Genomic DNA, 17,278 nt, shown 5'->3' with positions numbered 1-17,278 from the left:
AAGTCATTGATCTCCCTGAATCAAAAAGGCCTGAGAAAATTGGTAAATTTGGTGATCCAAAATACTGCAAATTTCATCGTGTCATTAGCCACCCTACAGAGATATGCTTCATCTTGAAAGAGAAAATCATGGCTCTTAAAGTGAAGGAAAAATCACCATAGACATGGATGAAATAGAAGAAGCAAATCATGCATGTATCGCGCTCAAGGAAAAGAAGTGTTCAAGGTCTCAGAACGTGTCAAGCACTGCCTTCTTACAATTTGGAAGTTTCGAGCCTGTTGAAGTTGATCTTTCAAGGAAAACTCTTGAAGGTTCACTAGAGCTAGACAATCACTCTAAAGACAAAGACGATGAGCGTTGTACTCCATTCACTCACAAGAAGTAAAAACATCATGTAGTTTTGAGGCTATGAATTCCTAATCCAAGAGCGATGATGAGCAATGTGGATAGGCTACAACCACCAAGAAATATCAAATCTTCTACTAACAAGAAGATTAATGGTGCCTTATCACAAAAGTTCCGAAAGCCCATTACTTTGCATAAATTCCTTCATAAAAAGTTCCTTTATGAAAGTGACATTGATGTGACTCATGTAGTTTCTAGCACAGATGAAACAAAGGAAAGCAATGATGAGCATCATCCACCAAAAATACAAGAACATCATGATAACAAAAAAGTTATCACAAGTTGTGCAATAAGTTCCTTCAAAGATGATGACTTGTTGCTAGGGTCTAGGCCACATAACAGACCTTTGTTTGTTGTCAGGGCTATTCGGGAACAATCTCTCAATCGCATCCTTGTTGATGATGGTTCGGCTGTCAAGATCATGCCAAATATGGTGCTAAAAAGATTGGGATCTCTATCGATGATCTATCCAAAAGTAACCTAACAATCCAAGGTTTGAACCAAAGAGGACAACGGGCCATAGGTATGATCCGCATGGGATTATCTATTGGTGAGATAAAGTCAAACACCCTTATTCAAATCATAGATGCTAAAATATCATACAACTTACTGCTCGGACGTCCTTGGATTCATGATAATGGAGTGGTATCCCTTCTGAAGTATAGAAGGGATGGAGAGATAGTCAAAATTGATGATGACATCAATCCTTTCACTGAGACAGAATCATACTTTGCAAATGCAAAAATCTACCTATATTCTTGTGAACCGAGTGTGGAGAAACCATCATAAGTTGACGAAGTTGTTGTCATTTCAAAAGAAAACAATGAGGCTCAATGGGTTGCCGTAAAGCTGCCTCATATGAGAACTGAAGAAGTCTACATTAAGATATCATCATCTGAAGGTTACATACAGACAATGACTGATAAAGAGCATCCGGATTTCTGCTATGTTCTGCATGAGCATCGAAAGAAAGGGAAACCTCTATTAGAGGAATGTACTCCAAAGAAGAAAATGAGTCACAAAGCTATCCAATATTTGAAGGAGCATATTACTATCCCAGTACCACAAATCCCATATGTGACTTGTGAGTCTACTAAAGGCAATCCCCAAAAGCCTTCAAACTTCTTGAAACGTCTGGTTACGACTTCTACAATCCATCAGGGCTAGGAGAGATCAAAGATAATATTATTGGTGAAAAGAAACATGGTCTTACTGAGTCCCAACTGAGGTTGAGGAAGCAAGGACACTATGTAGCCACTCCTAAGTTTGGGTTAGGATTCAGTTTGGCATAGCCTCTTCGAATTTCATCTAAGAGAGATAAAATGATAGTTTCATCACAATACACCTCGATAGAGGATACGAAGAAACTTAAGGACAATAAAATTAAATAACGGGCTTCAGTGTTTGATCGCATTGGAGGCTCAACCCCTCGGGTCTCGGTTTTTGAAAGGCTAAGACACAAAAGTGAACGTGTATTTTCCAAACATCTAAAAGAAGCTTCCACTACCTCAAAGACCTCCGTCTTTTTCACCTGGGAACCACAAGGAAGTCTCCATCTAGAAAGATATTGTTGAAACATGAAGAGCAAGGCCATGAGGAGTGAGGTCATTGTAAAGTTATTGGTGACAAAGAAATCTGTAGTGCTTTCCCATCACATATGAAGAGGAAGTCTATTTTGTCAATATCCACAGATGGTCCACTGAAGGTGAAAAAGAGTACCATCATTTGCACTTGCCAGCCTCGTAAAGAAACAAAGAAAGAGGAAGAACCCATGCCGACCATCCAAGGAAGTCAAAGAGAAAAGTCAGACTTTATGAAAATATCATATCACATAACAATGGAAGATAGCCCATGGAGAAGTCCAAGAGGCTCCCCCTCAATTAGAAGATGGAGGGAATTGAACTATAGATGAGCTTAAGGAACCCAGGGAGCTAAGATGGGAGTTAGGGGTATATATTTCAATGCGCGTGATTGATCTATCTAGATTGCACTTCCACAAAAAGTTTGGTTTTCTATTTCTAATGTTACTCTATTGATTGCAAAATAAAGAAAGAAGACTAGAGATAATTATTTTTAGGGGTTTTCCAAATTGATAAAAAGCCTAGGGTTGTGACCATTGCCTAGGTATTTGCCTGATGGGATAAAGACTTTAATGCTTGTTTTATTGATTGGAGTGTATTATAGCTATCGACTCTAAATTACTCACTCAATACATCTCGGTCAGAGAGTGGTTTTGCCCAACTTGGCTTTCTCAAGACCATATTGGTATCACACAAAACAATTGATAAAAACTCAAATCGGTTTATTACTATCTCTAGGTTGAACCCTTTAATTGGGTAAATCAATCTCTTGATTGACCCAATTCTTTGTTAGCCAAGTTATCCTAGACTAGGTCTCTCTTTCTCAAGAAGAGACTAAGTCAAATAGGCATGAACTAATATTTGCATCTATTAATTCAACAATTAAAGCATGAACTAAGATAAATAATAAATACCCAATCATAAACAAGCACTAAATTAGAAACCCATGAGGTTTACACACTAGGGTTGGGTCACAACCCTAGTAAAAGTCTAGCTACTCATACTTGGGTTTGAAGAAAATAGAGAAGAAAGACTAATTAAACTCACAATAAAAGCTTAAAATAATTAAATCTATTGTAAAATACACCAAAGCAAACGTCCAAAAATGGTAAAGTAAAAAGGCTACAGTAATTGCTAATGTTCAAACTTGACCTAATTTTGTGAAACTCGTCTATTTATACAAGGCTGAAAATCTCGTACAAAAATACCCTTCAAGAGGTTCTGCGGCCGCACAATTCCATGTGTCGTCCGCAGATTTCTTCACCTGACAGGAACTGGAGTTCTGTGGCCGCACAATTCTGAACTACAGGCGCGAAGCAACTTTTATATGGTCCGCAGATTTAGAATTGCAGCCGCAAGACACTCTTCTGCGGTCCGTAATGTTAAGGTTTTGGCTGCAATGAAATCTTCTGCGGCCGCACAAATACTGTGCGGTCCGCAATTCACTGAGGTTCTGGACTTATTAATTTGCATACTCTCTGATCTTGACTCCTAGCCCAGCGTTTGCGGTCGCACAATTCATAAGCGGCCCGCAATTTGCACAATTGTCTGCAGATTTTGCCTTCTTTGGTTGCGGCCGCAGAATTCCAGATGGAATTCCATAGTCCGCAATATCTTCTGCGGACCGCACATTTTGTGCTTCTGTGCCATTTTATTTCTTTGTGCTTATACTGCTCCTTGTTTAGTCGGATTTTATCTCGGGAGTCCAACTTCCAGAATTCCTGCAATTTTGCACAATTTCATTATTTCTGGGAAACACAATTCAATGCTTTTAAACTAAAACAAAAGTTAAAAGGTGCTAATAAGTAGTCAAAATCCCTACTTATCAACTCTCCCAAACTTAAGTCTTTGCTTTTCCTCAAGCAAATAAATTAGTTCCCACCTCCAAAAGTTAAGGATCATTTCAGTGAAACGAAGGTAAGCCATCCACACATCAGTTGGGAGCAACAACTAACTACACTACTTATGTATTATCAACAAGACGACAAGTTAAACATTTATGCACATAGAGTTCTAGAGTAACATTTGAGCATCAAAAGTTGACTTTACTCATCAAGGACTCTTTCTCTATCATGTAGGTCATGGTGGATCCACAAACTCTTCCTCGTCTACTTTCCGGTTGCCTGGCTCACTTAAGAATTTTAACACTCAATCCAAAGATTTATGAAAGGTTCACTCATCTCTCTCAAGAGAATGTCGCAAGTACGGCTTCTAGTACCATAGGATTGCCCCGCATGTAGATCGCCACTAATGCAAGCTCACTCGGCTCGAGATCAAATAGGACTTCTTTCGGGATTGTAATGAAGACTTTTGGATTAGGGTTGGATACAATATGGTTGAGTGGTTATACCTTTCCTTAAACACTCTATTTTTTTATTCTCGGCTCACATTTTTGCCAATTCTTTGAGGCACTTTCTTTTCCTTGGGGAACTAGATAGACTTAACATCACTCTTTCTTGATCATTACATTCATTTTCTCCCTTTTTGATTTCTCCATGTTTGGGATCATTACCTCTCTTTGAATCCCTTCAAACCTTCCACTTATTCACTTTTTTGCATTTTTCTTTTTGTTCTTCTCTTTTCTTGCCTTTCCTTCTCATTATTTCTTTTCTCTTTTTGTGCCTTGATACCTTTTTCAATTTCCTCGTCTCTCCCCCAAACTTACATTTTTAGCCAATTGTTTCACAAGAGTGTTAAGGAAATCTCGGGTGCCAAGAGTGGGTCACAACAAAACGGGTAAAGTCTTGTAACATGGTTATCAAATGAGAAAGGCTCGAGGCTCAAATGGGTTGAATAGGGATAGCAACATTGTAGGCCATAGAAAATTCAAACGGGCCAAGGAAAGCCTACAATCACTTCTCAAGTCAAGCAAAACTTTGGATTTCGCCTTGAAACACATTCGGGGCAAGTTCTAGACCTTTCGCACGAGTACTTGGACTAGCAACAAAGTATCTCACCCCTCGCACAACTGAATTGTTAAAAAGGATAGAGTCGAGGGCCCACAACAACCACATTCAAGATTGAAAATCACTATGGTTCAATTAAAACATTCGATGGTTGCCAAAGTCAACACAAGAGTCACCAAGTCACTAACTAGAGCTATTTTTTCAAAAACCTTGTTTCTAACCGTAAGCATGTAGTTAAGTGTGTTGGTACCAAATGAAGCATGTTTTACTCTTCGAGCATGAATTAATTAGGTCTTTTTTATTCATTACTAATACTATTATTACCTAAACACCAAAAACGAACTCATTCCCTTAAGAAGGTTGTCACGCCATCCATCGTTGGGACGAGTCACTTGGTTCATACAACAACTACCTTTAGAAAGAACCGTGGCATTAAGAAAACCAAAGGCTTATTGTCTACTAAAACATAGAAAGAAGCTACTAAAACAAACAAAAAAGCCACTAACTCAAACTACGAACTAATAATGAAACCAAAAATAAAGAAGCTAATTAAACAAAAGCTACTGAATATACATAATGAGAGAAAAAGAAAGAATATATACAGAATTAGAAAGAGAAAGAAAATAATATCAAGTTATTACAGGCCAATAGTCTCAGAATGTACCAAATAAGATCAAATAAACTCCACCCCCTGAATAAAAATAAGCATTGTCGCGCCAATGCTTAACAAAATAAGAGTAAAAGAGGCGAAAGAGTGAAGAAAACTCCCTATGGCTCCTTTGAAATCTCTGTGTCCACAGCAAGGTCACCACCCTCAGTATCTTCCAACTGGATCTCAACTGTCTCCGGAGCTTGTACGCTGATTTCTTGTTGGCTTGGGACTTTCTCATTTTCTTGACTTCTTTGCCCAGCTCTTCGATCACTGACCCGTGTTGTACCAGGGTAGCCATTATGGCGCTCTGGTTCTCTAGAAGATTCTTCAATGTCTCCTCAAATGTTGGGGGAATCTGAGGTGCCTGAGCTGAAGACTGTGCTACAACAGTACTGGATAGGTTAGACAGCTTTACAGTGGTTGTCTGCATCCAGTTGTTGAGGCTTGCCAATGTCTGGGAGACTCGCAGTGCAGAAAGTGGAGCAGTAGGCATGGGCACCGGCTTCAACGCCGAGGTGGAACCTGTGACACGAACTGCAGTGGGAACTGAAGAGGATGGTGGAGGCATAACTGCGGCACTTGAGGAAGGCTCGACCGAAGTGGATGGAACATCAACTACCGTCGCTGGCTCATCAGACTAGCTTGTGGTGGTAACCGACTGACCCTTTCTCTTGGGGTTGTTCGCATCCATCATTGAGTACCATGAGAAAGGCTTCTTCAGCCGCACCTTTGTATTATAATCCCTCGGCTCTACCCTCGCATCTGTGAGATACTCGGTAATAGTGTTGGGATACGGGTAGGATGAGTCATCCTGTTGAGCAATGACCGAGATGTTGGTCGACATCATGTCACCCACATTGATAGGGTACCCGTACATGATCGAAGCAACTAGAACTGCCCGAGGGATTGGGAGATAGGTTTCATTCTGGCTCGGGTTCAGTCTACTGCAGACAAAGGTTTTCCACCCCTTTGCCTCAAAGATCAAAGTGCTCCTATGAATAGGAACCCCTGTTGTTATCCATGGTGGTGGTGGCCCATGAGCTGCTAAAATCTCTGCTAACCAAGGTCGGGCTGCATCTCCCATTGCATACTTCTCTAAGTATTCCGTCAGCTTGACATCCTCGAAACCCAAGTATGTGTTGAGAGTAGCTTGGTCAAATCTCACTTTAAGGTTACGCACTTTGGTTACCTTTGTACCCTTCTTGATATGTGCCACATTGGTGTAGAATTTCCGGACAAGATATTCTTTGGCATCCACCACACTCTGGGTGAACCATATCTACCCTTTGCGTTCCTTGAACTGTCTCAGCATTGCCGGGTTATATTTCTCAAAAGTCCTTCAACTGAAACTGCCTCTCAAGAGTAAGCGACCTCACTGGCCACCACTGACGGAAGTTGGTGAAGGCAGTCAAACTGACAAACCAGTCTTCCCAAACCTCTTTCCTCTTTATCCTTTCAAGGCCGGTAACTATATCATCTCCCCCTCTACCATCATGGGGGATGTCGTGAACTAATGTCCCTGTGCCTCCGAGACGGGTGTAGTAGATGGCTCAAAAGCCTGGCTAGCACTTTTTGAACCCTCGGAAGTGTTGTGTTATAATGATGGCTTGTGACTCAGTTTAAATCTCCCTGACGGCCTGGATAGTACTGCAGGTTGTTCCTGAATAGAGGTTGAGTTTCCCTCTGATACGTCCTAGATTTGGCGTATGAACTCGTCTCGGAGAGATCTGCACCTCTCCCTCTCCCTCTATTGTCTTTTTTCTGATTTCATGATGTTGGGCAATAAGTAGGGGTCTCTTTTCTCGTCCCCAAGAAGGTTCACCCCTTCCTTTTGAAGTGTCGCCTCTGCCTCTAGATCAAACCATTTCCTGTATCAAGCAAAGGCGATCGTTAGTTACAAATCAAGTTCAGACATACAATAAGATATGTAAGGACACACTAGAAGATACAATGAGGAACACAATTGAAACATGCTTGGGGGATAAGGATCAGCGGTCTGTATATTTTTCCTTGCATCCGCAGATTGGGCCTTGCGGACCGCACAATTCTCTCTTGCGGCCGCAAATATGAAGTGCGGTCCACACATTTTTCATCGGTCCGCACATTTTTCATCGTGGCTGCAACTTGTAAACAAAAGATATCCTAACTCTTTGATGACTGAAAATTGGCTGATGTGCGACCGCAACCTGATTTCTGTGGTCCGCACATTTTGTCTTGCGGCCGCACATTAAATCAGAAATATGTACACTTCTCTGAAGACAGTGAATTAGCTGTTTTGCGAACGCAACAAAAATTCTGCGGTCTGCACAATTTACCTTACGGTCGCAGACCCAATCGTTACTTAAGTTACCCTATACTCAACTTCTGTGGACCGCACAAATTTCTTGCGGCCGCAAAATTTCAAACAATTACGAACAGGCCAATATGACTAACTAGGTTTTGCAAATTTTATTTTTTTAGCAATATTTGACATGGAAACAACATAAAAGCATGAAAACACGTTTGCCCAGTCCCCAATAAGCAAGTATTAGATAACCCACTGCATATTTACCCCCACATGGTTGTACAATTGAATTCTACTGACAAATGGCCTAAAATTTGGCTAAAAATCTAAAAAATAAAAAAAGATAAAAGATTAACAAGATTGTGAAGCATACCAAATGAATGAGTGTGATTATTGATTGATCAAAGATGTTGTATGAATGCACGGGTAGACCCAACAAAAACTTTAAAAGATTATATGATTTTTGCTCAGAGAGGGAAAAGGGTAACAGTAGCCCTAGTCGTCTATTTATACGTTTCATGTTCTGAAGGGAGAGAAGAGCGAGTGCGGTCGCAGAATTTCAATTGTGGACCGCACTCTATTACCTAGTGCTTCAATTGTGGTCTCCATCTGCAGTTCACAAAATTTTGTTTGCAGCCGCAGATTCTTTGGTGCGGCCGCAGATCGACCATTTTTCTGACAGACCAACTTCAAAGAGTTGGCATTTTTCACCTTCCATTTCTGCGGTCCGCAAGCTAATTGTGAGGCCGCAGAGTTGCTTTTGCTACAACAACTGTAAATGTGCGGTCCACACAATTCATCTGCGGTCCGCACATTTTTGCACACTTAGCCAGATTTTTGTCCACCATTCCTGTAAGGCACACTCATCCATGTAGCACACTTCAAATTAAGTTAGCACAAAAATAACACCTAACTACAAATGAAGAAAAGAAAAGAAAAAGAAACATGGGTTGCCTCCCAAAAAGCGCATGATTTAACGTCGCGGCACTATGCAGAATACTATTAGTTAGAATGAATCACCGCCACGACGTGGCCATCTTCAACTTTTCCCAAATAGTGCTTCACCTGGTGACCACTGACTCGGAATACCTCATTGTTTTTGTTCTTCAACTCCAATGCACCAAAAGGCGTCACACTCATAATTTCAAACGGACCACTCCATTTAGACTTTAGCATTCCGGGTAACATCCTCAACCTCGAGTTGAACAACAATACAAGATCTCCTACCTTGAACTCTTTGTTCTAAATGTATTTGTCATGAAGATATTTCATCTTTTTTTGTACAAGGACGAACTTGCATAAGCATGATACCGGAACTCATCCAATTCATTCAAATTTTCAACCCTCAAGTTAGCGGCTACATCCCAATCAAGATTCAACTTCTTTAGAGCCCACATGGCTTTGTGCTCAAGTTCCACCGGAAGATGACAAGCTTTGATGAACACCAACCGGTATGGCGGCATTCCGATAGGTGTTTTGTAAGCCGTCTGATAAGCCCATAATGCATCATCAAGCTTCTTGGACCAATCCGTCCGGTTAACATTCACTGTTTTGGACAAAATACTCTTTATCTCCCGGTTGGAGACTTCCACTTGACCGCTAGCTTGTGGATGATAGGGAGTTGTGACCTTATGAGTAATACCATACTTGCTAAGTAAAGTGTCAAAAGCCTTGTTGCAAAAATACGACCCCACATCGCTTATGATAGCCTGTGGAGTACCAAACCTTGTGAAAATATTCTTCTTCAAGAAAGCCACCACACTTATCGCTTCATTGTTGGGTAGAGCAACGACCTCAACCCATTTAGACACATAATCAACCGCGACCAATATGTAGGTATTTCCACAAGAACTCACAAAAGGACTCATGAAGTCAATACCCCACACATCAAAGATATAAATCTCCAAAATGATAGTGAGAAGCATTTCAGTTTTCTTCTAGATTCCACCGGCCCGTTGACATTTATCACATCTTTTCACTGCATCACTTGCATCCTTGTACAGAGTTGGCCAACAGAAACCGCAACTTAGCACTTTGGTCGTCGTTCTTGCTCCACCATGGTGACCACCATATGGAGAAGAATGACAAGCCCCAAGAATTTCACCTTGTTCCTCTTCAAGTACACATCTTCTAATCACCCCATCCGTGCAAATCTGGAAAAGGTATGGTTCATCCCAATAATAATCTTGGCAATCCCATTTGAGCTTCTTCGTTTGGTTTGAAGAGAACTCATCCGGAATTATTCCACACACAAGGAAATTTGCTAGATCCGCAAACCATGGCACGGCCTTCACTCAAATATCCAAGAGCTGCTCATCGGGGAAGGAGTCATTAATTTCATGTCCATCATAAGACCTCCCCTCCTCCACCAAACGAGACAAGTGGTCTGCCACTTGATTTTCACTCCCTTTTCTATCTTGGATGTCAAAATAAAACTCTTGAAATAAAAGCACCCATCTCATCAACCGAGCTTTGGATTCTTTCTTGCTCATAAGATAATAAAATGTTGCATGATCCGTGTGGACAATAACTTTTGCACCCATCAAGTACGGGCGAAACTTCTCAATTGCAAACACAATGGCAAGGAGCTCTTTCTCCGTAACGGTATAGTTGACTTGGGCACCATTCATGGTCTTACTAGCGTAGTAGACCGGATGAAAAAACTTATTGATGTGTTGCCCCAAAACAGCCCCAACCACTAGGTCACTAGCATCACACATGAGTTCAAAGGGGACACTCCAATTTGGAGCGGTGATGATGGGAGTGGTTGTCAACTTGAACTTTAACAATTCAAAGGCTCTCATACAATCATCATTGAAGTTAAACTTAGCATATTTCTCAAGAGGTTTGCACAATTTGTTCACCACCTTAAAGAAATCTTTGATGAATCAGCGGTAAAACCCCGCATGGCCTAAGAAACTCTGCACACCTTTCACCAAAGTAGGAGGTGGAAGTTTAAAAATCACCTCAATCTTTGCCTTGTCAACTTCAATTCCATTCTTTGAGATCTTGTGGCCAAGGACAATTCCTTCCTCGACCATGAAATGGCACTTCTCCCAATTGAGCACCAAATTCGTTTCCTCACATCTTGACAACACTTTATCTAGATTGGAAAGATAATTATCAAAGGAATCCCCAACTACCGAGAAGTCATCCATAAAACTTCAAGGTAGTCCTCCACCATGTCCGTGAATATAGCCATCATACACCTTTGAAAAGTCGTCGGTGCTTTACACAAACCAAATGGCATCCTCTTGAAGGCGAAAGTACCATAGGGATATATGAAGGTTGTTTTCTCTTGATCCTCCGGAGCAATAAGGATTTGGTTGTAGCCCAAATACCCATCAAGAAAGCAATAGAAAGCACGGTCGGCCAACCTATCAAGCAATTGGTCTAGCAAGGGAAGTAGAAAATGATCCTTCCTTGTGACTTTGTTGAGCTTGCGATAGTCCATACACACTCTCCAGCCGGTCACCGTTCTTGCAGGAATCAACTCATTCTTGTCATTGGTGACCACCATCATTCCCCCCTTCTTTGGGACATATTGAACCGGAGAAGTCCACGAACTATCAGAAATGGGGAGACAACCCTTGCATCCAACCACTTGATAATCTCCTTTTTGACAACGTCTTGCATAGCCTCATTGAGTCTCCTTTGATGTTCAATAAATGGTTTGTCACCTTCCTCCAAGTTGATCCTATGCATGCAAAATACGGGGCTTATCCCCCAAATATCTACCAGTGTCCACCTAATAGCCTTTTTCCTTTTTTGTAGCACCGCCAATGTAGAATCTACCTACACGTTAGTCAAACAAGAGGAAAGAATAACCGATAAAGTAGAACAAGGGCCAAAAAATTCATACTGAAGGTGTGGAGGCAATGGATTCAACTCCAAGGTAGAAGGTTCTTCAATAGAAGGCTTTGTAGGAGGAGTTTTCCTATTTTCGAGATCCAAAGATAGTTTTCGGGGTGCATAATTGTACGACCCCATTCCTTGCAAAGAATTCACATATTCCATGAAGCCATACATCTCGTCATCATCAAAGTTGAGCAAGACGGACTCCAATATATCACCAACATTGATTGTGGAACTTGTATCATCAACAATAACATCGGTCACCAAGTCCACAAAAGAGCACACCTCGTTGCTATTTGGTTGCCGCATGGACTAGCACACATGGAATACCACTTTTTCATCACCCACTCGGAAGGTGAGTTCGCCGGCTTTCACATCACAATGATCCTTCCCCGTAGCAAGGAAAGGTCTTTCAAGAATAATCGGTACCTCATAATCAACTTCACAATCAAGAATTACAAAATCCACTGGAAGAATGAATTTATCATGAGGCACTCGGCCTCTTCTATTGGCTTGAAGTTCAAGAGGAACCTCATCCACTTGGTCATCCTCAACGTCCACATCCCCCAAAGCAATATTTTCAAGCTCATTGTTCGCCATGGTTGTACCTACGATTTCTCAAACACGTTAGTAACACGGAAGGAAAAGAAAATACTCAAAAAAACACACCCAAATATATAGCTAACACCGTTTTTAACTCCCCGGCAATGACCCCAATAATTGATCGCGACCAAATACACACCTCAAAAGAGGTATGAAACGGTCGTTTGCAATTATAGAATTGAACTATAGATGAGCTTAAGGAACCCAGGGAGCTAAGATGGGAGTTAGGGGTATATATTTCAATGCGCGTGATTGATCTATCTAGATTGCACTTCCACAAAAAGTTTGGTTTTCTATTTCTAATGTTACTCTATTGATTGCAAAATAAAGAAAGAAGACTAGAGATAATTGTTTTTGGGGGTTTTCCAAATTGATAAAAAGCCTAGGGCTGTGACCATTGCCTAGGTATTTGCCTGATGGGATAAAGACTTTAATGCTTGTTTTACTGATTGGGGTGTATTATAGCTATCGACTCTAAATTACCCACTCAATACATCTCGGTCAGAGAGTGGTTTTGCCCAATTTGGCTTTCTCAAGACCAAATGGGTATCACACAAAATAATTGATAAAAGCTCAAGTCGGGTTATTACTATCTCTAGGTTGAACCCTTTAATTGGGTAAATAAATCTCTTGATTGACCCAATTCCTTGTTAGCCAAGTTATCCTAGACTAGGTCTCTCTTTCTCAAGAAGAGACTAGGTCAAATAGGCATCAACTATTATTTGCAACCATTAATTCAATAATTAAAGCATGAACTAAGATAAATAATAAACACTCAATCATAAACAAGCACTAAATTAGATACCCGTGAGGTTTACACACTAGGGTTGGGTCACAACCCTAATAAATATCTAGCTATTCATACTTGGGTTTGAAGAAAATAGAGAAGAAAAACTAATTAAACTCATAATGAATGCTTAAAATAATTAAATCTATTGTAAAATACACTAAAGCAAAGTAAACTTTCAAAAATGGCAAAGAAAACGGCTATAGTAATTGCTGATGTTCAAACTTGACCTAGTTTTGTGAAACTCGTCTATTTGTACAAGGCTAAAAATCTCGGACAAAAATATCCTTTGAGAGGTTCTGAGGCCGCACAATTCCATATGTGGTCCGCAGATTTCTTCATCTAACAGGAGTTGGAGTTCTGCGGCCTCACAATTCTGAACTACGGGGGCGAAACAACTTTTTTGCGGTCCGCAGATTTAGAATTGTGGCCGCAAGACACTCTTCTGCGGTCCACAATGTTAAGTTTGCGGCTGCAAGGCAATCTTCTATGGCCGCACAAATATTATGTGGTTCTGGACTTGGTAATTTGCATACTCTCTGATCTTGACTCCTAGCCCAGCTTTTGCTGCCGCACAATTTATATGTGGTCCACAATTTGCACAATTGTCTGCAGATTTTGCCTTATTTGGTTGCGGCCGTAGATGGAATTTTGCGGTCCGTAATTTCTTATGCGGCCACAGAATTCCTTCTGTGGACCGCACATTTTGTGCTTTTGTGCCTTTTTATTGCTTTGTGCTTAGACTGGTCCTTATTAGTCGGATTTTATCTCGAAAGCCCAACTTCCAGCATTCCTGTAATTTTGCGCAATTTTATTAGTTCTGGGAACACAATTCAATGCTTTTAGACTAAAACAAAAGTTAAAAGGCTCTAATAACTAGTCAAAATCCCCACTTTTCACACCTCAAGATGAGGAGGAATACTTCAAGTTGTTGACCGAGTACGAAGATGTCTTCGCTTGGTCATACAAAGAGATTCCTGGAATTAGTCCTAAAGTATCCATTCATCATTTGGAGATCAAAAGTGGAGCATGCCCTGTGAAGCAGTCATAATGCATGTTTCGACCGGAGCTCGTACTATAAATTGAAACTGAAGTCAACAAGCTCATCGAGGTGGAATTTATTTGAGAGGTGAAGTACCCATCATGGATATTGAATATTGTACCTGTCAAGAAGGAGAATGGTCAAATACGTGTTTGTGTTGACTTTCGAGACCTAAACAAGGCATGTCCGAAAGATGACTTTTCGCAACCAATTATCAAACTCATGGTTGATTCTACAACAAGGCATGAAGTTATGTCATTCAGGGATGGGTCCTCTAGATACAATTAAATTAGGATGTCTCCGAAGGATGAAGAGTGCACTGCTTTTCTAACTCCAAAGGGGATATATTGCTACAAAGTGATGCCTTTCGGTTTAAAGAATGATGGTTCCACCTACCAACGCGCAATGCAAAGTATCTTTGATGACATGCTTCATATGAGGGTTGAAAGCTACTTCGATGACTTGGTGGTAAAGACAAATCATAGGCTCTACCGCTTTGAACACCTTCAAATTGTTTTCGAAAGGTTAAGAAAATTCGATCTGAAGATGAATCCACTCAAATGTGCATTTGGTGTTACCTCGGGAAAGTTTCTTGGATTCATTGTGCGTCATCGTGGAATTGAAGTTGATCCCGCAAAGATTGATGTCATTTAAAAAATGCCCGAGCCAAAGAACTTGAGCGAGCTTTGCAGTCTTCAAGGAAACTTAGCATTCATCTGGAGGTTCATCTCTAATCTGGTTGGATGGTGTCAACCCTTCAATCATCTATTGAGGAAGGACGTCCCTTTTAATTGGGATCAGTCATGTCAAAATGCTTTTAAAAGCATCAAATGGTACTTGCTTAATCCACCTTTGTTAGGGGCACCAATGATTGGGAAGCCATTGAACTCTACATTGTGGCACAAGAATATTCACTTGAGACACTACTTGCTCAAGAGAATGAGGAAGAAAAGGAACAAGCCTTGTACTACCTTAGTCGAACTCCGATAGGAGCTGAGTTGAAGTACACGCCTGTTGAGAAAATATGCTTAGCGTTACATTATGCAATAAAGAAGTTAAGGCATTATTTTGAAGCATACACCATCAAGATCATCTCTCAATGAGATATCGTGAAGTTTGTAATGAATCGATCTGTTCTTTCTGGACGCCTAACAAGATGATCCATATTGTTTAACCAATATGAGATCACATGCACACCTCAAAAGGCTGTAAAAGGACAGGGTGATCACCCTCTTCCGACGGAATGGGAGCTTTTTGATGAGTTTCCAGATGAAGACGTATTGTTCATTGAATAATTACCACCATGGACAATGTTCTTTGATATATCTTCACGTCGTAACGGTGCGGGGGTGGGTGTTGTGTTGATCTCTCCAGAAATACAAGTCTTGCCATTCTCATTTGTTTTAGGTGAAACATGCTCCAACAATGCCGCAGAGTACCAAGCTTTGATCATCGATCTCAAAATGGCATTAGACATGAAGATTTTACAATTGGAGATATACGATGACTCTAAGTTGATCATCAACCAACTATTAGGGAGTTACAAGGTAAAGAAGGAAGATCTTTTGCCATACCACCAATATGCTTCTTGTTTACTTGAAAAATTCGACCAAGTGTTCTTAAACCACATCCCAATAGAAGAAAATCGCAGGGATGATGCTTGGCCACGTTGATGGAACTTGGAGAGGTATCCCTACGATGTATTGACAAAGAAGAAGCTCACCAAGCTTTGGAGGAAGCACATGTTGGCTCTTGTGGAGCACACCAATCTGGTCCTAAGCTCTATTTTCGCATCAAGAGCGTGGGCTACTACTGGCCGACAATGGGGAAGGATTGCATGGAGAATGCCAAAAGATGTCAAGCGTGTCAATTACATGCCAACTATGTCAACCAACCTCCAGATACTCTTCATCCAATTGTAGATTCATGGACTTTTGATGCATGGGGACTTGACGTTGTTGGACCGCTTCCAAAGTCTTCAAAGGTACAAATTTATATATTGGCTCCCACTAACAACTTCTCTAGATAGGCTGAAGCTATTCCACTCAAGGAAGTGAAAAAGGAAACTAATGCCGATTTTATCAAGTCAAATATATTTTTTAGGTACGGCATACCAAGATACATAATCACTGATAATGGAACGCCATTTGACAATAAGTTTGTAAGGAGTCTATGCGAGAAGTTCAGTTTCAAGAAACATATGTATTCAATGTATAATGCACCCGCTAATGGCCTTACTGAAGATTTTAACAAGATGCTTGGTAATCTTTTGAAGAAAGTTGTTGCAAGGAACAAGAGAGACTGGCATGAGAAAATTGGTGAAGTTGAATGGGCATACCGGACAACCTTCAGAACTGCTACACAAGCAGTGTATAGCATAGAAGCAGTCCTTCCACTGGATCAACAAATTCCATCATTGCGGATCGCAATCAAGAAGGACTCACGTCCGAAGTGAATGTTCAACTTCGCCTAGCGGAGTTAGAGGCATTGGATAAGAAAAGATTGGAAGCGCAACAAAAATAGGAGTGTTATCAAGATTGACTAGCTAGAGTCTTCAACATGAAAGTGTGGCCATAATCATTTCAAGTGGGAGACTTGGTACTAGCTGTTAGAAGACCCATAATCCTCAACAAACGCATAGGCGACAAGTTTACTTCAAAATGGAATGGGTCATATGTTGTGAAAGAAGCATATTCAAGTGGCACATAGAAAATCATTGATAAGGATGGTCTCAGAGTTAGTCCAATCAATGGCAAATTCCTGAGGCAGTACTTCCCATGAAAGTCACCTACGCTCCTTGACGCATGAGCCTAAGCTGCAAGTCATGAAGTTCCTTGATGCACGAGCCTAAACTGCATGCTGTAACACTCTTGGCCCGCGTGATTCTAAATTGTGTATGGCCAGAACAAAAGAGTCCGCTAGGTTAAAAAACTTGAAAGAGGCATCCTAAGCAAAAGTTAGGACAAAAAAAAGGTCCTCTAGGTTGAAAATCTCGTGAGAGGCGGCCTAGGCAAAAAATAGGACATAAAAAAAATCAAAAACAAACCTCAACCCTTTGAACTACGTTATGACTTGATCCTTTTCACTAAGGTATGTAGGCAACTTAGAGATTCATTCTAAGTTCAGTCGCATGGTTTTTAAAAAAAAATAAGTTTGGTGTTATG

At 40.7% G+C, this 17,278-nt stretch overlaps 1 protein-coding gene across 1 annotated transcript; it reads left to right on the top strand.

Moving 5' to 3' along the window:
* The first annotated feature begins 15,424 nt into the window (after positions 1 to 15,424).
* On the top strand, positions 15,425 to 15,787 carry LOC142180104 (uncharacterized). Its single transcript, XM_075251031.1, has one exon. The coding sequence runs from the start codon at positions 15,425 to 15,427 to the stop codon at positions 15,785 to 15,787; it is 363 nt and encodes a 120-aa protein (XP_075107132.1).
* The last annotated feature ends 1,491 nt before the right edge of the window (positions 15,788 to 17,278 follow it).

This window comes from Nicotiana tabacum, chromosome 4 (genome assembly GCF_000715075.1).
Source record: "Nicotiana tabacum cultivar K326 chromosome 4, ASM71507v2, whole genome shotgun sequence".
Taxonomy (NCBI): domain Eukaryota; kingdom Viridiplantae; phylum Streptophyta; class Magnoliopsida; order Solanales; family Solanaceae; genus Nicotiana; species Nicotiana tabacum.
This window is presented reverse-complemented; position numbering and strand designations above follow the sequence as displayed.

Excerpts from the sequence above, each read along its gene's own strand:
- LOC142180104 (XM_075251031.1), top strand. The coding sequence starts at position 15,425 with ATGTTCTTTGATATATCTTCACGTCGTAACGGTGCGGGGGTGGGTGTT.